Genomic DNA, 26,382 nt, shown 5'->3' with positions numbered 1-26,382 from the left:
AGTAGCAAACGCCTTATTGCATTAGTGGATGGGGAAAGTGCTGCATTAGCCACGTTGCCGTGTGACAATGTGGATGATGCACACATGCAATGTGGCACTGTGCAGTCAACAGCAAACACTTACGCTCCCATATGTTGACAGTAAAAGTTTTTAGAAACCTGGACATAAATCTAAAGTACAGTACTGTACATTTGACCGTGCTGTACATTTCCAGATTGTATTTCGCTCGTACACTCAAGTACTTTTATTGACAGGCAGGTCGCGGGCCAAGAAAAAGTTGCACCTGCTGCGCTTCGTTAGCCCCGCCCACTGCCTTACATGGAGCGCCAAGCCCCCTTGCACGTGCTCGCCTTTTAATTGGTGCGACGCGAGCGACGTATGTAAATAAGCGCTGGAGGCCCCGCCCTCGCACCTGATCTAAGGACTTTAGCGCAACTCTCTGCACTGCACTGCTTGCCTTCAACATGACTCTCCTCCGCTGGACGACTTGAGCAATCAGGATTTCCGTCTTTGCAAATAGCAAAAACGCCCTTTCTAACGTCTGGTTCCCACTTTTTTTTTTTTTTTTTTACACGAGTGGGAGGAAGAAAAAAAAAAAGTTGTTGAAAATGCCGCGCTCCTTTCTGGTCAAGAAGCACATCAACTCCGTCAAGAAGCCCAACTACAGCGAGCTGGAGAGTCCAACAGGTGGGGAAAAGTTTTGGTGGGGAACTTTTTCAAAGTGGTGGAAAGTTTTTGCTGACTTGACTTGTTCCGTGTTTCAGTGCTCATCATGCCGCACTTGTACAAGGGCCATCCGCTGCCCGTCATCCCCCAGCCGGAGTTCCTGAGCCCGGCCGCGTACAGCCCCATCACGGTGTGGACCACCAGCAGCCTTCCGCTCTCTCCGCTGTCCGGATACCCTTCCTCGCTCTCCTCGTCGTCTTCCTCCAAAGACCACAGCGGCTCCGAAAGTCCCCGCAGCGACGACGAGGAGCCCGGCCCGCCGCAGGCAGACGCCGACAAGTTCCAGTGCGTCCAGTGCGCCAAGTCCTATTCCACCTACTCGGGACTGGTCAAGCACAAGCAGCTGCACTGCGACGCGCTGCAGGCCCGCAAGTGCTTCACGTGTAAATACTGCGAGAAGGAGTATGTGAGCTTGGGAGCGCTCAAGATGCACATCAGGACTCACACGTTGCCGTGCGTGTGCAAAATTTGCGGCAAAGCCTTTTCCAGGCCTTGGCTGTTGCAGGGACACATCAGGACACATACCGGTGAGTGAGTTGGCCTCGGGCCTCCCGCGGGCGAGAGAGGGCGAGAGAGAGAGAGGGGGGGGGGGGGGTCTGATCTGGAGTCATAAAGTGCTCTCTGCTCAGCATACATGATTGCAGCCAGACACAGTACAAGTTGGGACCAAAATAGCACAAATAGGGTCAAAAGGGGACTAACAGAACTTTTGGGGTGAATAAAAACATCCAGCCAGCCATTTAAATTGGGCTTTTTTTGACATAGCAATTTTTAGAGTGTAGGTTATTTATTTGATCAAACCTTTTGGGTTAGATACCCCACAAATTTGGATCATCCCTTTTTGATTCACATTGTGTTATTTTTGAACCAACTGTTTTTAAACTTCCGTTTTTTTATTTTTAAAGGAAACATTTAGTTTACATTCAAAATTGCATTTTTAACCCCCCACACCCCTCAAAACATTTACACAGTCAGGCAATTTTTCATTTATAATAAATTCTCAAAACTGCCAGGTCAAACTACCATTCCAATTTGGGTGAAAAATTGGACCGACCCACAACTTGGGTCATTTTTGACCAAATTGCTCTGCTGTTGTTTTTAGACCCAGCAGTTTAAGGATGTATAATTTATGCAAGGAAAAAAATATTAAAAACCCGATTCTGTTCTTCTGTGATAGTTTTGATTTTGTGCATGTTGCAACAAAGAAATCTGAGTTAACAGAACGGTTGTCCCTGTTATTGAACCTCAACTCAAATTATAAACCACTTGTTGCACTAACCAACATTGTTGACATAAATATCTTACACGATGGACAACATGAAATGCTACCATGGCCTGCAAATAGCCCACGAGCCTCATGTTGCCCACCGACCGAGCCGCTCTCAAAAAGCTTGTCATTTGCACGTGTGTATGTTTGCGCGTGTCTTAACTTTGCTTCCTGTTGCGTCACTTCCTGGCAGGCGAGAAGCCCTTCTCGTGTCCCCACTGCAAGAGGGCCTTCGCCGACCGCTCCAACCTCAGGGCTCACCTGCAGACACACTCGGATGTGAAAAAGTACCAATGCAAGAACTGCTCCAAAACCTTCTCACGGATGTCGCTGCTGCACAAGCACGAGGAATCCTCTTGCTGCGTAGCACACTGAACACACGGGATCCTCTCTCCCACTAGCGCAAGACTTTTTTTTTTTTTTTTTTAAAGCAACAACTTTTGTTTGTTTTGAAACCAAATTTCCAAACAAGCCCGGGAGAGTTGTCAGGGATTATTTTTATTATTTTATTATTTTTTTTAACCCGGACAAGTGGGTCCACTTCAACATCTTTGCCATCGCTTCCTACCTGTGCACTTTTTGCATGTCCACAACATCTCCTGTGCCTTCGCTTTGCTCGAACATTTCAAGTCTAAAGGACACCACGGAAATACCGAAGCCATCGCGACTTAGGGAACGTGAATTTTTGCACAAACATTACATTACAGAACTCACGTGGTGGATCTTTTGTCCCTGCTTGTTAAAGTGCCTCAGTTTTTACTCCGCAATATGTCTTTTTGCTCTTTTTATATTTTTTTATACTCCATTGAATGTAAGCGTGACTGCGATGATTGTATATTAAAACTGCAATGCAGGTTTGTTTTCATACTTTCGTGACACTTTGGGAAATAAAACTCATGGCATATTTTTTATTTTTTTTTAATTTGTAGAAACTGGCCGCAATCTCACATGTTTTTTGGGGGGGATATTTAGTCCGAGCGTGTTTCGAAAGGAAGACGGGGGATGTGAGTCAGGTCCCAAAATCAAACCTAAACTCGTTTCCCGGGGCCCAGCACACATCAAACCGTGTTGAAATGTCACACGTACGAGCGATATTGATCGGCAGGGACTCGCGAGAACCTTTGAGGCCTCCTCCAGTCTGACTGTGTGCACTGTTTCCTTCCACCTGACTGCAGCCGGCCCAAATGCAAACTCTTTTTCCCCATAGGAAATAACGTCAGGTGAACGAGTTGGTTGCGGGGTTAAACTGCCAATTCCCCAAGAGCTAACTCGACGGCCAGCATTTAAACACTCATTGTCATACAAGCGTTACTTTTTTTTTTTTCATGTTTGAATTCTTTCTAACTATGCCTTTTGTCTCTCAGCAAGAATTTCTATTTTCATTCCTTTGATTGGGGGCTCAAACCTAATCGCCTTCATAAAATAAAAATTTGATGTCAGTTTTCCTTATTAATTTGTTCAAGTCAAATCAATACGCTGCCTGAAAGCTCTGCTGAAAAATCCATATGAACTTCTCTGAGTCTTGGAAATGAGGTGGTGAAAGGTATCGTTTGAAAAGACAAGATAACAGCACGCACTGGTCACCGATGATTAGGTTGAGTGGATCAGATGAGACAGAAGAGTGTGTTGACCTAATCAATAACAGCTCAGCTCCAGTTGCTGTCTCACTGAGCAGAGGTCACCGATCAAAGTGTTGCGTTATTGATCGCATAGCAGTGAACAGCTTAGAGTGAAACGGCGTCAGCACGCATTACAAAATGTCTGACTCGACACACCCATTTTAACGCAAGGTGAGGAGTTCCTCAGGGCACAGTTGTAAGTTCTTTTTGTTTTCGACCTCAGGCCATTTAGAAATATCGGATTATTTCATTTACTTCAATCGGGTGGATCCGTAGAAATAAAAATAAAATCATTCACAGCCTCAGGCCAAGTCTTGACCTCTTGAGATGGCGGATGCACAGAGACAGATGATTAAAATGCAAGCTGGCAGTTGAGTGAAAAAACATTTCTGACACTCAGACAGTGCAAGGCAAATTGCAGTGCAAGTCAAATTTTTCATGAATGAATAATTGTCAGAACGTTTACGCTTCTGGCTTTGGTGGCACCTTGTGATTGTGTGTCCCTCCCCTGCGGAAACTGCAAAAAGCAATTTGTGCACATCCCCAATCATGAGTAAATACAATTCTACACGTGTGAATTTTTAGTGAGCTACTTGAAATCCATGGCTTTAATTTAGAAAAGGAGTCAAATGTGGATCAAATACTGTCAATAAATAAAAATAAATAAATAAATACTTCATGATAATACAGATAAATAAAAAAATTATTTGAAATAAAAATAAATAAATAAAGCCTGGTTTTGTCACCTGTGAACAAACTGCCGCTTTATTATTATTATTATGTGTGCGTTTGTAAACAAAACGAGGTGCACCAGTCGCGCGGTGACAAAAACAAATGATTCTTTCATGACGTGTTATTTTCAGCGACAGAGAAGGGGGAACGCGATATGAAAAGCTGCTTTTCCTACTTGTCTCTTGAAGTTTTGACAGACGCTGCGAGTCGCGCGTAAATGGGGCCCTCTGGAGCATCGCCGCGCCATCAGGCTGCCAGTTGCTAATCATGATGAATTTTAGGCAGCACTGTTATTGTTTCCTAAGGAGACGATGCATTAAGAGGCTGCGATGGGGGGGGGGGTGCGTTGGGAATATCAACGAGATTAAGAAGCCTTTGAATAATAAGCTGGTCAAACGTTGATTTTAAATTACGGCACGGAGGGGTTTTGTTTGTTCACGGGGATCTCCGTCCCAGCTTGAGGCCTCTGGGATGAGGATGAGGCACAGCTACTCTGATTTCACTCACTGATTGATTCCTCACTGTGGGGGCAAATTAACAGCGGAAGATTTTCAAAGCAAACTCGTAGAGGACTTTAAACGTCCCCATCATTGAGATGAGATTTGCTTTGTAGTAATTGCAGCGCAGCTTCTCCCAGGTCGTTTAGTTGAATTAATAGTCGCCTCGCTTGTGTTTACCTGCCTGCATCTTAATGTGTTTGCACAGGAAAAAAAAATGACGGTGTGCTTTGAGAATGACGCCAAAAGCAAATCTTGACTTTATTTCACGCCACACGTCCGCACTTACTAAAACTGAAGCAGCCGAGCTGTTATGTTTTGATTGCTTATTATTTCTAAGTGTTGAAAGCAGCCCTGGTTTTAATTTTATAACAGGCCATTTTGAGTTTATCTATAGGTCTCAATAGGGCCATGCAAAGAAGCAGCTTGATCCATTAAGAGTATTGGTGTGTTAAATGCACCTGTGAGGTTTTATTTGTTTGGAGAACTGCATGGCGGACGGAGTCCGAGCCGCTGGCGACGACTCTTTATTCCTCCGCGTCGACATTTAACGCTTGTGCGATTTTTCATTTTAGGATGACTTTTGCACCCACGTTGGGTGGAAGGTAGTGGCATCAAAAGTGCAGCTGTTGCGCAACTCTGCGTGACCCCCCGCTTAGCTTAATGGGTAAATAGAGAAACTGAATACTGGAGTAGCTTGAAAAAAAAAAAGCCCGGCGACTACTTTAGTGTGCCATCCCAACCATATTTTCACCTCCGAGGAATTTTCTTGTATGCCTTCGAAGGATGCGCAAGCCCCACGTTGCGAGATCTCCGTGAAATGACGGAAAGGCCATCTCAGCAGATAGTTTGGCTTTCTCTGCCCTCTTGTCTGCTGCTTATCTGATCATCAATGAAGGGAAAAGGTGAGCACGGAGCACAAACAAAAGGCGCTTGAATAAACTAGCTCGCGGCCACGTTATTCAGAGCAAGGCTATTGTGCTTGCCCGACAAGCCTGAACAGGAGAAGCTTCCCCGCCGACGGCATTTCGCTCCTCTAGGGGGGGAAGAAAAAGAAAAAAAAAAAAAGGAGATGTTTTTGGATCGTGATTCTAATCTGGACAAATGACAACTTTACATTGCAATTATTTGCACCTCAGTAAATGTTTGGTCGTAAATCTTGAGGTTGGGAATTGGCCAGTCACAGACAATATGACATGGCACAGTATATCAATGCAAAGTAGTCCAATCGCTCCGCTTCACGTTTGCATTGAGATGAGCTTTCTATTTTTGGAAATCCACCCTCGCCGGGCGGCTGCAGATTTGCATGGATTGACATTTTGCAATTAAGCATGTCATAAACGCCCCCACGCCTGCCGCCCGAACCCACTCCCACCGTGACAAGCAGATTGTTTGCTTTTCCGAGCGAGTCGTCTCGGTTGCCATAAATATCCCGGGCGGCGCATTCCTCCGCCTTCACCTTTGAGCGTTGCTCTGGCCGGCGCGCATTCGTGCTTTCATGATCACAGGGCAGCGGTTGGGGCACATCCAGCTGCTTAGCGCCTCGCAAGAGAAGCAATGGAGGCTGATAACGGGATGCTGACTGATGATGGGGGGGGGCTTTAAAGGCGGTGGGAGATAACGCTAATGATGCTGAGATTAGCACTCATTTAGTGTAAAAAAAAAAAAAAGGTCTGGCCCGAGATGAGCGGTGATAATGTCGGTATGAGGCACTGACGTTTTTATATGAGGGAAAACAAATGGTGGTCGTATACTGGGGCGGCAACATGGTGGGATGATGGAAGGAGAATATAATTCACACTCTCGCTTCAACACATGGTGAAGCAGCATTTAGCAGTGATCCTGCATGCAAATTGAATGAGCTGCCAAAAGTCCAATGTGAATGCTTTTAAGTTCAGGTTAAAAGTGATTTTTTTTTTATGATTGAGCATTTTTAAAATCACAAATCTTTTTTTTTGCTTTCTAAATTATTGGAGTAATTTGGGTAAGCTTTTGCATCTTTTAAGTGGAATATTTTCAGATGGGCCGGCTGTCATCAGAAATATAGTAAGTCTATAAAATCGCAGCAGCGGAAATGAACGTTTTTACAGCACAAATGAAGCGCAAACTAACAGTACCAGTACGAGTCCATTGGGAGAAGCACTTATTTGTCCTGCAGAATCGCAATTTTAAAAAAATAACAAAACAAACGGCTTCAAAACAGATTGCGTGCTATGGAAAAACCGTGCCGAAATGGGGCGCATCACCTCGCCCCTCCTTCCTCTTGAGTCAGCGCTCATATGAGGCATGCCACCAAGTCCAAGAATGATGCGAGTTCCTCCGACGGCAGAAGAAACGTCAGTTGCCACACTGAGCCGGAATGTTCCACCGGGGTGACAGAAGGTGCGTCCCATCGCACGACAATGACCGAGAGGCAGCAAATGGCGAGGTGCCGCCAAAAGTGAAGCCCCAACAGGTGCCACGCTGTCAAAAGCCACTTCGCACCTCGGCTCCCTCACACCACAGCGCCGCTATCGGCCACGCTGGCCTGCGGGGGGGGGGGACTCCCCCGAGGGGGCTGTTTTGCTATCAGCATGCCTCCGCTTTGAAGTAAACCGCAATCTGGACTATGTTTACTTGTCGAGCGAGTGGGCGTGAGGTGACTTTTTTTGCCTGACACAACTTGGTAGCAGAAGAGTGCATCAGTGTCTGGAGAGCCTCTTACTCACGAGGATGCTCATGTGGGCGCAACATTTACCCCAAAATGGCAAAAAATATGCAGACTGTGAAACGGAGTCCATCATTTTCAAGGAATCTAATCCGAGCATTATTATTTATCATTAAACTGCCACCATTTTAACAACTTGCAAAGTTTTTATGGCTCAAGCCAAAGTTTATGCCATCTAAAATCCAGCCAAGCGTTTATTCTTTTTTTTTTTTAACCAAGGTGGTTTATGAGTCAGAGGCCCACAAACTGCGTCTTTATTGTGCATTTTGCTCGTTGAGCCGGGTGAAGTCACAGCGACCCGGAGCCGTGTTTATCCACTTTTGCGAAGGGGAAAGTACGCTTCCTCGCTCTGTGGCCGCGACTTAAAATGTGGATCACTAGCACTCTCATATCTAGACACCACTTTGCTTAGATCAGCAGAAAAAAAAAAGGAGAAAAAAGAACTGGCAGTAAGAGGAAGCTGCTAGACTCACTCCGTCCAAACCTGAATAATCCCCCCGAGCACCAGCAGTAACTCCAAAGCTCCCTAATTAGACTGAAAGAAAAAAACAACAACAAGAAGTTGTGGTTATTTAATGGTGCTTGTGTTTGACAAGCCTTACGTTCCCTTCTGAGTCTTTGCAAGGCAGCAAATGCCAATTGCTAAAATCCAACTACGGGCTCACAAAAATAATCTACAGTGGAACTTCTCTATTTGGACCACGTAAAATATGCTTCTCAAGTCTTTCTAAAACTGGAACCAATATTGATATGAGGCTTGCCTAAAGGTGGCCCTCATTTTGAAAACAGCCTAGCAGTTTTAAGTTGTAATAACATTGTTTACCACTAGATGGCAAATATCGCTTAAGAACATCCATCAGACTGCACTTCTCCACCAGAGAAGGAAAGCGCCGATACGGCATAAAAACACGTACGGCTGTACAATACGGCATGACCAAGGGGTCAAACGGGTCAAAGGCAAAGAAAAATAACATTTAAAAAGCCATGACGTCCAAGTTTGTATGTGTCCTTCAAAATGTCCTCCATCTGGCATAATAGGGGATGACTTCAAGAGTAAATATCTCTCAGCGTGGTTCCAAAAACATCATGTGACGCACGAGCCAGCTCATCGGTGAGAGTCTCATAATGAGATTTTTCCTCCCGTCTGCCCGCGACATTGCTCCCGCCTCGCTCGGAATACAAATTAAAGGCTGCCGTCTGACTATTTGAGGGCCAAATATACATATTTAAAGGCTGTCCCGTCGAAAATGTCAGAACAGCGCCTCTGTCAAAGATCACCGTCTCGTTTCCCGGGGTCCTCAAACATGCCGCTGATGTCAGAGTCAAAGATCACATTCCGCCTGATTCGCCACCCGCCTCGCAGATGCGGCGGCACGGACGGACGCGCTCAGTCGGAGCTAAAGCGACGCTTCGCAAAGGCCACGCCGGCCGACCGTCTCCACGTCAACGTGATGCACTTGTCGCGGGGAGGCGGGTCAACGCCTCCACCAAATCACTCATACCAACCTCTGAGACATTGTTTTGATGTTTTCATTGAGTTCTCGCCAAATAGTGCGATTCACCATGATTGAATCGTATTTTCGCTGATGAAAGCGTTTTGCTTTTGAGTCTCATTAACGAACAAAGGCAAATTCCCCCCATGACTCAAGGTGATGGTTCGGAATTAAGTGAAAGCTTGCTCAAAGCGAACACGCAAAATTGGAGACAAACGCACACGCATGGACAGACAAAGATTAGGGAGGATCTACAAAGTCCACGGCAATCTGATAAGACTGTTTTCATGTGCTTTTTATCTGCGACAACCGCTCTGCTTGTCTTATCGTGCGAGCAGCAGCGTCTGCTCCTCTCTCTCTCTCTCTCTTCTCTGATGATTGTCTCGTTATCGCCGGTTAGCCGAGCGCACGATTAACTCGACTAACGTTCGTAAACTGGTAAAGGCTGAGCATTTTTTTTTTAAAATCAGTGCAATTGCTCTTTCCGAAGTTGTAAAAGTGCGTGAGCTGTGTTTTTGTTTGCTTGCTAAAGGCCATTTTTATTTCTCTGCTGTAAATGAAGGAAATGCAGCCAGTAACACATCACTGCTTAACTGCGCTTAAATGGATGGAGACACAATGGACGTTTCCACGCAACATTAAACTGTAATTGTAATAAAGTTTGCCAGGACGTTTATGGTCCAAAACCCTGAAACAAGGCAATTCCCGTCAAGATTTAGTAGGATTCTGGACAAAAAGGAGTGGGAAAGTTGCATTGTTATCAAATGGGCCGCTCTTGTCAGACATTTTAACTACCTTGAGATGATTTCTTTGAATGTTTCCGGATTGGTGTAAATTATGCTTGATTTTATGCAATTGATTCTTGAGCAAGAGTGAGCATCTGATGTTTTCCAAAAAATTGTAAGGTGTTACTTTGGTACGCTTTAATTTAGATTTGAGTTCCGCGACATTGATTATATTCGTTAGCCCGGCTCATTGTTTTAGCATTAATCTAGCAGGAGTTCAAGCTCAAGTTGTTCGTTTGCTTAATTATAAAACAAGTTCATTGTCTTCATTTTGGTTAGTTGGACTAATTTACTCCCACGTTAAATAAGAATGGGTTACAAAACCAGTAGTAGTTTGCAGTGAGCATTGAAATGTGAAAATAATGCGGTCAGATAAATCCCAAGTTGAGTTATTTGGCATTAGCGCGTGGAAAAAAAAAAAAGTGAGTACAACCCAAAGAACACATTAGGGGCTGTTTTAGCCAACTTACAAAATCATCAGGGAGTCAAATAATGATCTCCCACGCTGTGTATTTTCAAAAGCAATGGCACAATCTGCTCCTTTTATGCAACTTCTACAACTCCTGCTTGCGTTTGTTTGCTCATAATTAGCAAGCAGTTATCGCACTTGACAAGATGCAGGTTGGAATGCAGCGCAATTGAAAAAAAAAAAAAAAAAGGGGGAGAAGTCAAACCTTAAGGATGACAAGTTGTGAAGTGAAAGTGGAGGCCGTGTTTGACCTTGTCCTTCTCTGCTGAGGGTCTGTGGGTTTGGGCCAGGGACAGGAACTCCCTGTACAGACACCATGTCTGCATTCGCTGCTCCCACTGCACACTGGAACACTTTGTTCAGCGCCACCAAGGAAAGCCTAGACAACAAAAACACACACATTCTGCCTTTGCTCGGGCTTTGGGCGGTAAATAATAGCCCCCTCAAGGCGGGAAATCACGCAACAAAAATAAAATAGATCTGTTGTCATCCAATCGTTTGTTTGAATTTACAACTTGCGAGGGGCTACCATGCGAGAAAGTCGTATAAATACAACGCGACCCAATATTTATGATGTTTAACTTTAGGGGGCCAACTGTTTGCAGATATGAATCATTTCATGAGTTTTGGGATCACTTACTGTGAACCGGCCAATAAAAATAACGCGGGACTGTTATTTACACACAGGAAGTAGCTCGTTGGTCACGTTTTGGGTTTTTTATTAGAAAATAAATTACATGGAACTAAAAACGCAACTAACATTTAGTTTGTGCTCATTTTTTGGTACCGTATGTGATAAATATGAGGGAACACGGATTATATTTGTTCAAAGTGATAACGGCCCTCCGAGGAAAACTCGAACTATGATGTGGGCCGGGACAAAAATATTTTTGAACATTCAAACGCCTGACCTGAAACGTGTGCTGCACCTTTAGATTGCGTCACCTATGAACAACCTGTTCAAGCTGTAAACTGGGTGGCTACGTGCTAACACAACAAAATGCTATCACGCAGACACAGCCATTTTCTTGACATTTTGCTTTTCTCCCTTGTAACACAGCCAACCAAACATGGGCGCCAAACAGTAACCCTTCAATCAGAGTGACCCCAAAATCTGATAGATGAGCCAATTATGTGCGTCGATGCATTTACTGCCACGCTGGAACATTGCTTGTGACCTTCCTCTTGACAGAAATGAATTTTTCACCGCCTGAGGCTAAACAAATCGAGGAAGAAAAAAAAAAAAAAAAAATCACAGCGTGCTCCACCCTTGCCACTGAGTCACGCCGTCAAGGCTGCACTTTGACATCGGGCCTGTTTACAAACCAGCCAACATTCTGCTCTTAAAACTAACAAGTTTTTTCTTCTAGGACAAGGTCAAGTTATGTGAGCAAGGGGGGGGGGGGGGGGGGGTGATTTTAGAGGGGTGTCAAGCTGGAAGGACGGAGCGGCACGTCTTCCGTAGCAGGTTATCTGCGCCTGCGGCAAGCCGCCACGCGCCTGCTGCACCTGATTGTCTCATCGGCACATTCCAGGGCCAGAGGGCCCGACAAGCCCGGGCACAGCGTGCAGACTGTGATACACTTGTTCTGCAGACGCAGGTGTACACCCTGCACTCAACACAAATCGATGGGGGGTGGGGGGGGGTAACAAGACTTTTATTGAGCAGAGGAGCTACAGAAGACATATGAGCTTGAGGATGACCTGAATTCATGTCCATCATTCAGAGACAGGATATTGAATACATTAGAGCGATAGATAGGGCAAATGTGATAAAACTCACCAAAAAACGGTGAAAAATGATTTAGATATTGTGAAATCCATGCCTGTCTTTTTACGTTATTTTGTAAATACTTTTAGTTGTTGTGCTTTTGGTTGCGCGGACCACCTTGAGTTGCCTTGTTTATGAAATGTCCTACATCAATAAAACTCCCTTGCCTTGCCTTGACTGGTAGCATAAAGTACAAAAGAGAGATTATTCGCTACGTTACAGAATCAGCCCTCAGTAATATCAGTCGCGCATCGCATAATCGTTAAATAATTTCCTGTTATTTCAATAACTACAGATAAATATATTCCTATATTATTGCTATGACAAAAATATTGTAGATATTCAACTAAACAAAAAAATACCAATCAAATTGAATCACTACAATGCAAAAAAAATTGCAACAAATACCCGTGTGAAGGTTTTTTTTTTTTTTTAAATACGACAAGTCACAAAAATGATATCAAACACATATTTGAAATGACACAATGCCTTCTCTGTTGACTGCATGGCTGGTGAGGTTGCTGGGGGTTGTAGAAAAGACAAAAAGTGAAGCACTGCGATGATGTCATCGCCAGCAGATGCGGAGGAGGATAGAGATAAAGGCGAAGGAATTCCAAATAATATCAGTTTGGGCATGCAGAGGGTTATCGCGCATGCAGCGGGATCGTGTTGTGACTTTACGCCCGCTGACTCACCGTCGCTCCAAAGCCTTCATTTTCGTTGCTATGGAAATATGACATTTCAGGTGCTGATAATGTTTTGGAACTAGAATACACAAAGCGGAATCCTTCCAAAGGAAGCTCTTTAATATTAATGAAATATTAACGCAGCATATAAATAGAAATTCAACGTGGTAATACAAAAGGCGGGAGGTATTATCAGCTGGAAAGCATCGACGGGAAGAAGACGTTCCAAAGAAGGTCAAGCAAACATTTGTATTTTAGTCTTTCCTTCACAATCGGCACAACAAAGCAGTAAGAAAAAAGGATGTGATGGAAGAAGGTGTTTGGTTGGAGGGGGCGGGGGAGCAGGCCAGGACCTGCTGCGGCATTCAATTTTGCCTTTGAGAGGCCGAGGCACTTGCCTGTGGCAGGTGCAATCGTGGCGGACGTGACGCGGCGACCCGCTCCGCCTTGGAGCTCGACCCAGCGAGCTGTCACAACAGGTCGCTCGGCTCGAGCGCCACCCGACTCAGATCTGATTGGATGGTCAGAGGGGGCGACTCGACAACGCCTGCTGGAAATTCCCAGAGACTCGATATCAAATGACGGGACTGTTATGGTGCTTCCCGGCAGCGCACGTTAATGCCTCATAATTACAATCCAAGCCATTGTCTTAATTCAAACCTTCAATGCATGCCCACATTTTGTCATCAAAACTCATTTGCTCACAGCCAAATTAAGGATAATATGGCCTTTTTGTGTTGCTTATTGCATTTCCGGAGAGCCTGGCCACCCATCGAGTGTGAAATTACACAATCAGGTACATGGCAGATTGTGGCAAAAGTGTTCCATTACTTTTGCCCCAAGCAGAACGTTCCTTTGCTCTGTCAGGTTGCACTAAGCCCAGTTTGAGGCTAGAAGACATTTGCCCTGGGCATTCACTAAGCACTACTGCAATTGCACCTGTACATGAGGTACCGAACTAAAACATCTTGGAGAAAAATACACTCCAGCTAAACATTTACCACCGCGCACACACTCTCCTCAGTGCAGGTGATTATTGTTGCCTCGAGATGACAAGAATCTCACAGCTGACATGGCTGGACTTGCTGCCTATGCGCTTGTGAGTGTGCGTGGGTTGACTGGAGCTACAGGTGCCTCGCAGGAATAGCGTCTCATCTGTTTCAGTTTAACGTTTCGAGACAACGCTGAAGGCTTAAAAGGGGGAAGAAATACGACAACATTCCTGAGAAACTCAAGTGGAAAATTAATTTGAGCTTTTTTTTTTTTTTTTTTTTAAGTGCGGCGCATCCCCGGAGAATAATGACTTTAATGCCTCCGCTAAAGTTTTTCTTTTCAAGGTTTCTTTGTTAGTTGTGAGGGCTGGAAAACTTCAATGCTGAGCAGAATTAATCAGGCTTAATTAAAAGTGCCCAGGAGGCCAATAGAAAGTCTCTTTTCTAAAATAGCTCCCCCTGCTGGATCCGGTGGGGCAATACATACTTTGCCCCTAGTGCTGAGTCAGCAGAGGATAAGGTCTTTTTCTGCTGCAGTGTTCTCACAGAGTTGAACATGTGAAACTGTCTAAAATGTCTTGGTAAGGTGATTCAGATTCAGGTGGGAGTCGAATCGTCTAGAACAGCGATTCCTAAATTGCGTTGTCCGTATCCCCTGAGGGTGCAATTACGCCTGTACTTTTTTTTTTTTTCCTTCAGGCCTTTGGTGTTTTAGATCATACCTGAGGGCATGGAGCTTCCCCACAATGTAACAGTAAGCAAAAAAAAAAAAACCCTAATGATCTGCCAAGTCGGTGCTGTTTGCTTTGCTTGAACGACTCGCGGTTCCACCGGCATGGCGGGGTCGGAATAGATTAGCGCCACGGTCCATCTCCTCCCCGGCTTCACACAAGAAAATCCTCTTAAAAGCGCCGCATGTCACTCAATCTCCAGAGCGGCGACGAGGGTGGGGGTGCGCCTGCACAAATAGAGTGACAAGGAGCTATTTGCACAAGTGGATCGCATCACACATCAAGGTGGACACTCCGCTTCCATGTGCGAGTCTTTGGGCAAGACTCCAAGGACGTCTTTAAGACCGATTCAAGTAGCTTCAGTGAGATGTTATTCCACATAATCACGGCTGTAGGTTTTTCCAGACCCGTTGAGTCTCTGAAAACAACAGGAAGTTCCTCAGCAAAGAGCCCAAAGGCAAAAGTGTTTGCCCTCGCAAAGCCACTTAAAGCCTGCGCCCGAAAAAAATTCACTCGTGACGACGTAGAATGAAGTGGCTGATACTTGAGAGCCCGTTGCCATGACGATTTGATTTGATTACGGATGGTGAAATTTTAAATACATGAAAAATAATACACCCTCACAACACGGCTAATACATGTTTACATGCTCGAGTTGCTACTGCTGTTTTAGTTAGCACAAAAGTTCAAGTTTTTTTTTTTAAAGTTTTATATGATCTCATAAACAAAGCTTTTTTTGTCAATGCTGCTAAAAATGCTGGTTAACGTGATGGTCATTTTTACAGAACTAAATCATTATCAGAAAGGACCTCTACAATTTTTGGTTTTATTTTACGGTCAATTTTGAGATCAAAACATTTCATTCTGCTTTTTTCGACTTTGAATTCAGCAAGTAGCGTTTGATTCCACATTCCGCTGCCATTAAACTGAACTGCAGACCTTTACAGTGTTTCGGAAATGTATTCTTCTTTTTCCACGCAACAGAGTTGGAACGTTTCGGGGGCACAGAGGGAAAAAAACTTTGCTTCAACTTTTCAAAAGAGAAGCCGTCGTTCGGGGCAAAGCTTTAACAGTGTTCATTTTGAGCCGCATATCTCTCCTCGCATTGATCCCCAATCGCTTTGCTGAGATGCAACGAGGCGTGTCTCCCTTTTTCATCTCCGAGTCTCATTGATCAGCGGCGCTGGAGCCGCTACAGGCTTGCAGGTGTGATCGCCATTCCAATTGCCTCTGCCGCAGTCATGGAGCGGCGTTGTGCCGAGAAACATCATTTCCATGATGCGCTCTGGAATATAACCGACGAGTGTTGACACAGCAATCCGATCTCATCCATTATTCATACGCCGTCCGACACTTTGCTTTTTTTTCAATCTATCCACGCCGTTTTAAAGTTAGCGTGGAATATTCAGAGGCGGCGTTTCTGTATACTTGTTTCGGCGCGTGCGTTTGCATGTATTTCGCCGTAATGATAGACCGCCGATACGCGGGTGGGGAGCAGCGGCAAAGCAGAAAAGCCCGACAGACATTCCTGAATGCCAGTGTGGCTTGCAGGTTGAAACACGCCACCGGTGTTTGACTAAATACCTCGGCAGCTCCTGCTTTGGGAATTAGGCCGGGAGTGATGGTGCTTGTCCACTCGTCAACGTGGAACGACACTTATTACTTTTTAGCGCCACCTCGAAAGATTCTTAGCGCCTCGAGTACCATCATCATGACCAACATCGAGAAAAAAGGTTGTCAGAATATCTCTGTATTGTTTCTAAATGATGCAAACTTATGTTTGATTTGTATTCACGTCCATTTAGCGGCGTGCAAAAGAGGGGGGTGGGGTGGGCGACCTCCACCTGAATAGGGGGCGGGGGGGATCCACTGCACCCCCACCCCTCTTTTATAAAGCAGCAAAATGGCAAAGGCAGATACATGTCAAATATTCCTTTCTTTTTGAAAAATCGACTTCTATACCCTGAAGGCATTTTTAAATACATCTTTGGTTCTTTCTTGATACGTACTCACCAAACAATTCCATGATAGTGCGTAGTGGATGTTGCAGGCTCCATCCAAAAGGAAAAGCTTTCCTCAAAGGCTGCATGGATCAGCACCTGCCACTCAAATCAGCAACACTTGCTTCCACTGCACCTCCGTCGCCAGCTGGCTCGCTGCAGCAAAAAGCCAGAAATAGCCATCATTAAATGAAAAATAAATCATAAATCCGCCAAAGGACTACTGAGTGATAAGTGCGGCCATTTCTTGTGTGTGTTACTCATCCAAATCATGTCGGTATTTTTTTTTTCCCCCCAGCGGTCATCCAAATGCTTAAGAACTTTTCTCCACCCCTATCCAACTTAATTAAATCGAAAAGGCTCCCAAAGATAATAGCCAGAGCAGCAGTTACTCACTAACCTTTTAGCCCTTTGGCTTTCTTTAATTGAAACATTCATCAGCCATTGAGCCGGTGCGCCGCCACATTCCCAGGCAATGAAATCGGCTAAATAAGAAGATGATGAGGCAACACGCCACCTGAAGGATAACAATGGACACCGCGTAAATGAGAGTGCCGCTCGAGTGGATTAGCTCCGCCTGCTTTGGACTTGACTGGATAACAAGCTCCGGGCCCGTCGCCTTGGAGCGTCGCCGTCACGCCCGGTTGCACGCGACTGCCGCTTCATTTGTCCACTTTTCACTTTGGCAACCTCAAGGCCTCTTTTTTACGCATTGCAAACATCTTTCCGCATGACTCATTCTCATCTTTTGACACGTTTTGACCAGAAATCCCAATATTTTACCCACTGAGCCGTAACGCAGGGAAAGAAAACTCAATTTGACTGATGTCTGTCTGTCCGGCTGTCATTCCTCCAGTGACATCGACTTCTGCTTAGATCTTGTCAGTAATGAGCTTGACAGGCTTGCCACGCATATTGTCTACACACAGCAGGAAGTCACACAAAAAGACATGGATTAGTCAGAAGAGGCGCAATGTTCTCGAAAAGATCGATAGCGTGCGAGGCGGGGGACCGTAACGAGTGCCTGTGAATTGCGGCGTCATTGTGTACAGGAAGACGTAAACACGCAGATGCGACACAACCACCATTTTCTTAGGATGTGCTCAGCCTGCATGGGTAATGTTCTTTTTCTCAGGACAAAAAAAAAAAAAAAAAAAAAAAAAATGGAAGGCTGTGGTTGTCAAAGACAATTATTCCCCAAGCAGGTAGTGTGTGTCTATTTTTAGATTCTCATATCACCAAGAGGGAATAACAAAGAGGCACAATGAAGAGGAAAAATATAGTGAAGAAAGGCTTCGGAGGGTTTGGTTTTGCTGCAATGATTCATAATCGTAAGTCACTTAAGATTATGAAAATGGGTCACGAGGACTCAAGCCGCTGACCTTTTCAACAAGTCTGCAATGATGTTCCTTCCCATAAACCCGAGCTTATTTAGCTTACTGTGCTGTGAGCAGAAATCACTGTGAGGCAAAAGTCAAAGAAATAAAAAAAGAACTTCCGAGGTACAATTTAAGGACGTACAAGACCATAGTTAAAAGTTTAATATTTTTAAGTATTTTAACATGAAACGGGAACTATTTCAACAACCATAAATTAAAATAATTCTACGTGGGATTCACAAGGTCCTAAATTATCAAGTCAAAAAAGTCGAGTCAAATTTATTGATACTTAATCGCAGAAACTAACAATGTTGCTAGCCTGACCTTAGCTTGTCGTTGCTAACATTATAAATTCAAACTTAAAACAAACTCCCAATAGCAATTTGAATCGTCGAACATTATGCTTGTCAATAAATATGAGTAGCTAGATTGTCATCAACTAGCTTGGCACGCACGTAATGTCATCATTAGCTGGCACGTTTGGTTCAATGTGGAATATTTTGTACGCGTTGGATCCCGTCTCCATTGTGGGAAAAAGACGAGAGCACGGAAGCAGCACGGCCACCAACGTGAGTAATGAAAGCATAATGGGGGGAAAGTTGCATGTAATGTCGTATCTGCGTTCAATCTGACTCCTTGTTAAAGCTCGCAGGCCGGACTTCCAGCTGGAAATGTTCTATTGAGCTTTGGGCTCATTTCCTATAATGGGCGCTTATTAAAAGCAGAACCGCCGAGCTTTCATTCGCGCGCCGCGACACAGAACACCAGCGATCCTTGTAAAAGACGAGAACGTGAGAAGAGGGAGGAGAGCTAAAAAAAAAAAAAAAAAAAGGCCCAGCCGATTGTTCGCCCCCCGCCCCCGTCATTATGATCATCTTGATTCATTATGCTGCTCATTATTGGCTTCTAAAGCTGCAGATGAAAAGGCGCCCGAGATGCTCAATTCCACATGTGAGAGTCCTCCGGCGTGGCGGCGACGTATTTTAACGATGTGGAAAGTGGCGGTCATGAGTGATGGTGGACAAACAGCAACAAGCCAAATGGGAACCATGAACGTAATGGATGACTTTGATATTCTGCTGTGATGAAATGCGCCACAAGCGGGGCGGAATCCGTCTGAGAAGTGAATCACGTCTTTTCAAACTTTGTGTATTGCAGCTGAACGTGGCGTAATTCACATCCAATTCTCCATTTAATATGTTTATTGAAGCAAGGTATGCTCACGAGAAGTTCATTATCATACAAATGTTAGCGGCTACGTTAGCTGTACAATTGGTCTGTTTTCAGTGACATAACCTCCCGCAGGTTTAATTGATTGCTAGAATGTGACAGTTTAAAAGCAAATCACGAACGGGCAACTTAAATGATGAAGAGGCCAGAAATTTTCATCGGCACTACCCTTGCTACATAAGATGGCGCACTTGCTAGCAAGATGTATGACAAAATGCTAACTTGCAAATACATGTTGAGTCTTAATATATTTCATTTTTTAATTCGTATGTAAAAGATCCACTATCCTAACCAGACGACAAAGTGTTGGAAGCAAACAAAAACAAACTAATAAAAGAATAGAGGACATCTCGCTTGTCCATCTTTAATCCGCCCTGGTTCACATTCTGGTTCCATGTCGTTGCTGTCCCTGTTATTTCCGCTACGGAATGCCGATCTCAATTATTCCAGATGGCAACTGTGGAAGATTCAACTCTATTTTAGATCTTTTTTTGTGTGTGTGTCTTAATTTGTGGCATTTGTGTTTTTAAATCCATGACAGAGCATCAAAGAAATTGCTCTGATTGGATAAACATGAGAAAAGACCAAATGGACTTGCTCTAGAATCGCTAAAGGTCATCTGTAAGCAACGCGATGGAAGCCAAAGGTTAAAGATGACAAAGCGGCTAACTTGAGACTTTTTGTCTTCCTTTCAATATCTCCTTTTTTGTTTTTTTCTTCTACATGTAGCTTTTAACTATTTGGCATTTTGGCTTTGGAGCCCATTTGAGGTCGTGGGAGCCAGCCTCCGCTTCGCAATGCGCAAAGATCAATAAATACATTTGTGTTCTTGTGCGTGTGTTTGAAGTAAAGGTCGTTAACACGCACACACAAAAAATAACCCAAACAAGCGTTAAAGTTTGCGTTGAAAACGACGATCCAAATCTATTTGCTATTACTGACTTAGCGATTTCTCTAACAAGGCGTTTGGCGTCGGGGGCAGACGTCGGTGGGATCGGCGCTCACTGCAGCAATCAGCCAGACTGTCTTGCGCTCTAATTGTTTCCACATTTGTGTGGGAGGTCAGAGCCCCGCAGTGCTGATCCTTGCCAAGTTTATAAACAGAGCAGTGTTTCCAGATGGCCACTGGCTCCAGACTGGCTAGCAGGTTGATTGGGACCAGAATAATAACAGGTGGAGAGCAGACAATGAATTCCTTGACACTTTTTTATACCCTCATGCGCACACACACACACACACTTGGTGCCAGCAGGAGAGACTTCTGACGCCGTCTCACTGGTTGGAGCTCGACGGCAGAGCCGATCCGAGCGAGAGAAAGTGCGGCAGGATGTCGAGCGCATTCTTGGAGCTCGCGTCTGGTTTATGTTTCAAGCGGACAAATCTAGTGTCGCGCTTGTGGAAATGCTTTATGGAAGGCTGATAGTTATCTTACGGGCGCTTTAGCATTTCATTATGCTAACAGTTATAACAAAGTGGAGCATGCTAACTGCTAGCCTACATTATTAAATAACATCTAGTTATTGTTAAAGAGTCTTTTTCTATATGACTAATCAATAAAGCGTCACTGGAGGCCTTTTATTGTTAAGCGTCAGGCTGAGTTGCTACAGTTGACTTCTGCTTTTTCTGCTGACGTCCGACATTTGACAGCGTCTTTTTCCTGCACTTGGTCGCCTTGTCAAGACTTTTTTCCTCTTTTTTCGCTGTGGGTTAGCTTGAAGGGGTTGAGAGGGGAGGGCGAGCGACGTCAGCTGCCGGTTGCAAAATAAAAGCCGATTACAAAATCAAGGCGGATTTCATAGGCAAGAAGCCGAGCGCTTTGCCCGTGTTGCTCTTGGATGCGCCGTCGATTCGCCATCGTGTTCAATCTGCTCTAATTAGCATTGTTTTCACATTCTTAAACGTGAACTCCAGCTGTGCCCGGGAGGCAATAAAATGGAATGCCCGGGAAATGTACAGAAAAATGAATGTGTCAAAAGCAATCTGTCAAATTTGAACTGGCTTTGGACTTGGGGCTGAACATTCAGATTGTTCCGGCGATCAATTGTGACACATACACACACTTTCGCTCACAGAGAAAGTTCCCACCGCTATCACATCATTAAGTGCAGCATGTCTCTTAATGCCTCTCTCGAGTTTTTGTTTACACTATCCAGTCTTTCCAAGCGCTTAGGGAGGAGGGAGGGCTTTAAGGATACGAGGAAGGGGAAAATGGGTTGGGGGGGGGGGGGGGGCGCCTTTCATCGACTTAGCTCCGTTACACTGTTTTTCAGTCAGCGTACTCTGCACCAGATGTGCGGCGGCTCCAGAGTGGCTGCCGTGTACTGTAAATCGCCATCGGAGGGCTCGTCAAGCCGTGGGGTAGCAGCGCTGCGGTGTCGTCAGCCTCAGCCATTAGAATATCAACGGAAATTTGTACTGCAGAGATCCCATGAGGCCCCCGAGGGAAGGGAAGGGGAGGATACTTGGGGGAGTGAGACTGATGACCAACGAGGGGAGCAAAGTTGTTAATACGCGCAAAAAAATGTCTAATGAGGAAATTTGACATCTAGGATGACACCGCTATTAATAGCATTGTTGATTTTAGGCCAGTGATGCCATTAAAACAAGTAAAAAGAAATGAGGTGCCATATTTGTGTTTTTATATGCTAATGCTAGCATACCACTTCCTTGTTTTAGTGGGATAAGACAATTGGAGTGTACTATTTCTTACTTGGGGGCACAAAGTACGGTTCCATTGTGACTCATACGGTAAAAACAAAAGAGGAGCGCACCATATTGTCCTTATTTAGTCTGTTAGTTTGCTAATTACAAAATCTACTCCCTGTTTAAAATATTAGCATTAGCCAAATGGGACTATTTACATTTCAGCGCAGGAAGGTGACAATGACAAACTGCAAAAATAGAAATATACATTTCTCTCCTAAATTGGTAACCAAAACAAAAAAACATAGCATGTTTTATTTGTTTGTTGGTAACCTGGTGACTTCCCGGTTAAGCCGTTAGCCATAGCCAGATGGGAATGTACCATTTGCATCATGCCATTTTGGACTTTAGGTTAGTGGCGGGCTACACCCCAGAGTCGACGCGTGAGGCAGACGTGCTAACTATTAATCCACAGTGCAGCTGGGAATGATTCAAACGTGACTCAATAAGTAGCAAATAAAACTCGCAATCTGGAATCTTAAGGAAACTATACCCAACAAATGGTGAACTAAACAATGCTGCACAGGTTATAACGGACGAATCTTGCAGAAAATTGGTCCGGCAGGCGCAGCTCTCCAGCGTGCCGTAAACGGAATCACCTCCTTCGAACACACATAAATGAGACAGTTGTTGAACCAACACGGTAGACTTTACGGCACCCTGGCGGCCGACGTGCACCTAACGCAAAACGCCCTCAGTATTAATAATATGCCCGTAATGTAAATACAAGTGGTGTGAGTCAGAGTGAAGCTGGAGGACGCAGACTCTGGAGTGTCATCAGGGCAGACAGTGAGTTCACCACACACTGAACGCACACACATTCCATCTCTTTATGTTTTCCCAGGCTCAGGGATGCTGCAGGCTGGGGGCCGTGACTGCTGCATAGGAGAGCCGCTGATGACTTGCAGAGCAAAGTCCTCATGTGCACGCTCATGTTTTATCACGGTCCTTCGGAGCCTTTCCTCCCATTAGATATTAAAGGTCACTTGTGTTTCTGTGACACTGGAGAGTTAGAAACATGAGAACGCTTACAAATGGAAAAACGGAGCAGTGGACTCAATTGGTGGATTGCAGTCCAGATCAATTTGTTCACCAATATGTAGAACATTTTGATTAGATGATGATGCATGCTGGACTTTTATGTCAGCACAAAGCAAGAGATGACGTCTAACATTGAAGGTTCAGTTGTACAACATCGTACTCCTTCTGACGCACAGGAAAAAAAAAAAAAAAAAGAGAAGTACTGCTGGCTGCAGCCTCCGGGCAAGCTTCTTGCTTTGATGGACAGCGCACAGAAATAGATGTGCTGAATCAACAATTACGGGGCAGCGTGAGCAGTGGAGAAAAAAAAAATGACCAGAACCCTAAAATGCATTAACATCTGGGTTTTTTTAGTCTTGTTTTTTGCCTTCAGTGGAAAAGTTGTCATTTAATCTCAGGTCATATGACTCAGCAATAGTGGCTTGTAATGGCTGGGATTCTCAAGTGATAGACGCATTATGAGGAAGGAAGTGCTTTTTATTGTCGTCTTTTTCCACTGACAATAGACATTTGAAAATATTTTTTAAGAATGCTGCTCCTTGTACGTTTGAAAAGAGTTTTTAAGAGTTTTTAAGAGTGGTGCTCTTTCTTGGTAAAACATTGCAGCATGAATGGATGACTTCCTGCGTGCCTGATCGATCCCTACTTCCAGGCAATGACATTTCAGTTGCATTCAGGTGACCTTAAAAGCTTTTTACTTAAGCGCTACCACTGTGCTAACATAAAAAAAAAAAAAAAAACAGAGCCAAATATGATCTGGATATGTTTTGTGTTTTGTTTTTTTAGTACCATTCACTTTTTGTGACACTGTCAACGTTCCAAAATTGTGCACTGTACCAATATGGACTGAACCTTTTTGCTTTTGTGTTTTTTTTTTCCACTTTTGAAAAAGCAACTTTGTCCCGGTCATGTCATAGAAGCGTAAAAACGTCAAGAACCTGTAAAACAACACCATTATAAACCAAAGTAAAAGTACTCACCCTTTGATGGCAGATCGGATGGTGAGGCTTGTCAACGTCATACTTTTTGTCTAAAGGTCATAAAAGTGTCAAAAATTAATAAACCGCACCATATGCTAACATGTAAAAACAGGAAAATAATTACTAACTCGGTCAATGGCGACTCCGCCATTTGAAACTCCCGCTTTCTGTCAATTACTTCTGGGTACTGAGAATACGTTAGAAACATTACACACTGGCCATGTTATACGCAAAATCATACATTGTACAACCGTAACCGTATGTATCATATTCTCAATCAATAATTAGCTCAGACTACCAGCGGTATTACAAATTCTGATCATAAACTTTTCAACAGGTTTACTCACCTGAAACAGCGGAAGTCGCAGTCCCGGCGAAACTCCCGCTGTCAACTACTTCCGGGTACTGAGGACCCCCCGTAGTTGTCCCAGGTGCCTTATTGAAATCACTACATATTCGCCACCGATACCATTCAGTCCTATTTGCATATAACGGCATATAACGTGTTCAGAAACATATTCACAAAGTAATTTAAAAAAAAAACATGGCGGGTGAGTATGAATGTCCATTCAAATGTCCTAAAAAACACCATGAAAAGTCATTGCAGCTCTTACTTTTTGGCTATGGAATAACAGGACAAACTTTGTGAATTATATAAATGAAATGCTATTTAAAATTAAGTGTAAGTCATAGTCAGGCACTCCTTGACTAGTTTTAAGAATTTTGCACTTTAAAGAAAGAAAATGTCGCTTTGTAAACATACTGTTGTCCCCCTCGGCCACGTCGTGACCTTCCCCTCCTGCAAAGACAGAAGCGGTGCATGACCCCCAGTTTCCTTTGGGATCCCCCAACATTCATCCCCCAGGCTTCCCCACCCTCACCCAGTAACGAGGCAAGGCGTCAGAGGCCTGATTATTTGCACTGACCCGTGTCTGGCGTCCCGGGCACAGTCGAACTGGATCCTATTTACTCGGAGTGAAGCAGGAGAGGGACCAGCAGTGATAGGAGAAGGGGGTGGGGGTGTACCGGGCTCGGTGCAGCCCCCGGCTCCAGTCAGTCGGCCCTCCTCGGCAGGTTGATGAATGTCCAGGACTTGATGATCTTTGCCACCCAAGCCAGTCGAGTGGAGCTACAATGACTTACAGTCTCCACGTTGAACGGCCCACTCCCACCCCCTTCTTCAACCCTTCCACTTCCAGCCAGGCAGCAAACCCTGCGGTTCTCAAGAACTCAAGCTGGCTTCCTTCTCTGCATCCCCAAACACTGGAGGTCTATCCTTCCACAGCCTGATTGGACTCATACAACCCGGCGACACGCGCTCGTAGGCCCGACCGCAGGGCGGCCACACATTTTGACATACGTGACACTTGACTGTTGATTATGTAAGCAAAGCAAAGAACACATTTAATATTTTGTCTTCCTGTAGGTGGTGACAGCTGCCGCCAGCCCACTCTAAATAATAGACGGGAATATTTGATGCGCTTTTGCACTGCTCGGAAGTGAAAAACAGGTGAAAATGTGCTCCCGGGATGGCGAAAACAAAAAGCATGCAGAGAAATGGGCACACGTGAAAATTGAACATGCAAGTCGGTCATGTGGAATTTTTATCCTTTTAGCCATCAAATGAACAAGGCTACATTTTAATCTGGTGATTTTCCAATAGACGCCAGACCACAATCATTTCAGTCTGCTGCCTAAACGAGTTGGCCTGTGATTTATATAATAACCATTTTTTTGATGCAAAACATTTTATACGAATACAACACAGACTGGAATAGACTTTTTGTAATGATTGTTATAAATATTGCAATACAAATACGATGTAAATCTACAACATAAACCAAAGCCATTAGAACAACGTGTGCATTATTTTGCCATCACGATTTCCCTCCGCAAATCCGACTAGCAACATTCATTGCAATTTGGATGACGCACACGTCACCGCACATTTTTTGGCCGCCTTTGCGCCATCTTTCCATCGACATGACCCTACCCCCCCCCCCTTTAATCATGGCCGCCTTTTCCTCTTGGTTTGACTTCCACTTCAAGTAATGTAACAGTGGTGGTCCAATAATCCCACCGGGCGGAAAAGATGTGTCATGATTAGTCTTTGCGCAGCCGGCAGGAGTCGAAAAGCTATTATGGGTTGTACAACAGCAAAGTAAAATCACTTTGCACCAATGTGTGTCAGTCAGCGATATGAGCAATTTACCAAGAGATAGATTCTAGAGAGGTGAAGGCAATTAATTTACTAGAAAATTTCAATTAAAACGAAGTTTGGCCAATTTTAGGCTGATCTCTTATCAGCCAGATTTTTTTTAAAAGGCCGATGCGTCAAAATGGCAAATAACTGCGCCGATAATCAGCCAGACATTCGCTTTCGAAATTACGACTTCATTCTCCTTTTGTTTACGATGCCGCTACTTTTTTCAACTTTGACTTTTGATTTGTTTGAAGAGTGCTACTCCTTTGTAGTGCCTCCAATGATGTCGGATGACAGCCGATGAGGGTGTTTAGCGTTGAAGTGATAAAGATGACAGAGGGAAACTCAAAGGAGCTCTTTGAAAGGTGCAT

At 44.4% G+C, this 26,382-nt stretch overlaps 1 protein-coding gene and 1 long non-coding RNA gene across 4 annotated transcripts; one reads left to right on the top strand and one right to left on the bottom strand.

Moving 5' to 3' along the window:
* The first annotated feature begins 550 nt into the window (after positions 1–550).
* snai2 (snail family zinc finger 2) lies at positions 551–3,432 on the top strand. Its single transcript, XM_061295718.1, has 3 exons — positions 551–687; positions 765–1,253; positions 2,187–3,432. The coding sequence occupies exons 1-3, from the start codon at positions 609–611 to the stop codon at positions 2,366–2,368; spliced, it is 750 nt and encodes a 249-aa protein (XP_061151702.1). The 5' UTR covers positions 551–608; the 3' UTR covers positions 2,369–3,432.
* LOC133165822 (uncharacterized) lies at positions 1,808–25,802 on the bottom strand. 3 transcript variants are annotated; one of them, XR_009717666.1, is made up of 6 exons: positions 24,156–25,802; positions 23,937–23,995; positions 23,809–23,858; positions 16,489–16,631; positions 10,501–10,674; positions 1,808–2,254 (listed from the first exon to the last, which is right to left on the bottom strand). It is a non-coding gene; the product is annotated as an uncharacterized LOC133165822 (long non-coding RNA). The 3 variants fall into 3 exon arrangements; XR_009717665.1 differs by having other exon boundaries at positions 23,809–25,800; XR_009717667.1 differs by lacking the exons at positions 23,809–23,858; positions 23,937–23,995; positions 24,156–25,802 and adding an exon at positions 16,876–17,008.
* Positions 25,803–26,382: the final 580 nt, after the last annotated feature.

This window comes from Syngnathus typhle, linkage group LG13, assembly GCF_033458585.1.
Source record: "Syngnathus typhle isolate RoL2023-S1 ecotype Sweden linkage group LG13, RoL_Styp_1.0, whole genome shotgun sequence".
Taxonomy (NCBI): Eukaryota; Metazoa; Chordata; class Actinopteri; order Syngnathiformes; family Syngnathidae; genus Syngnathus; species Syngnathus typhle.
Note: the sequence above shows the minus strand (reverse complement) of the source record. Positions and strands in the feature narration are given on the sequence as shown.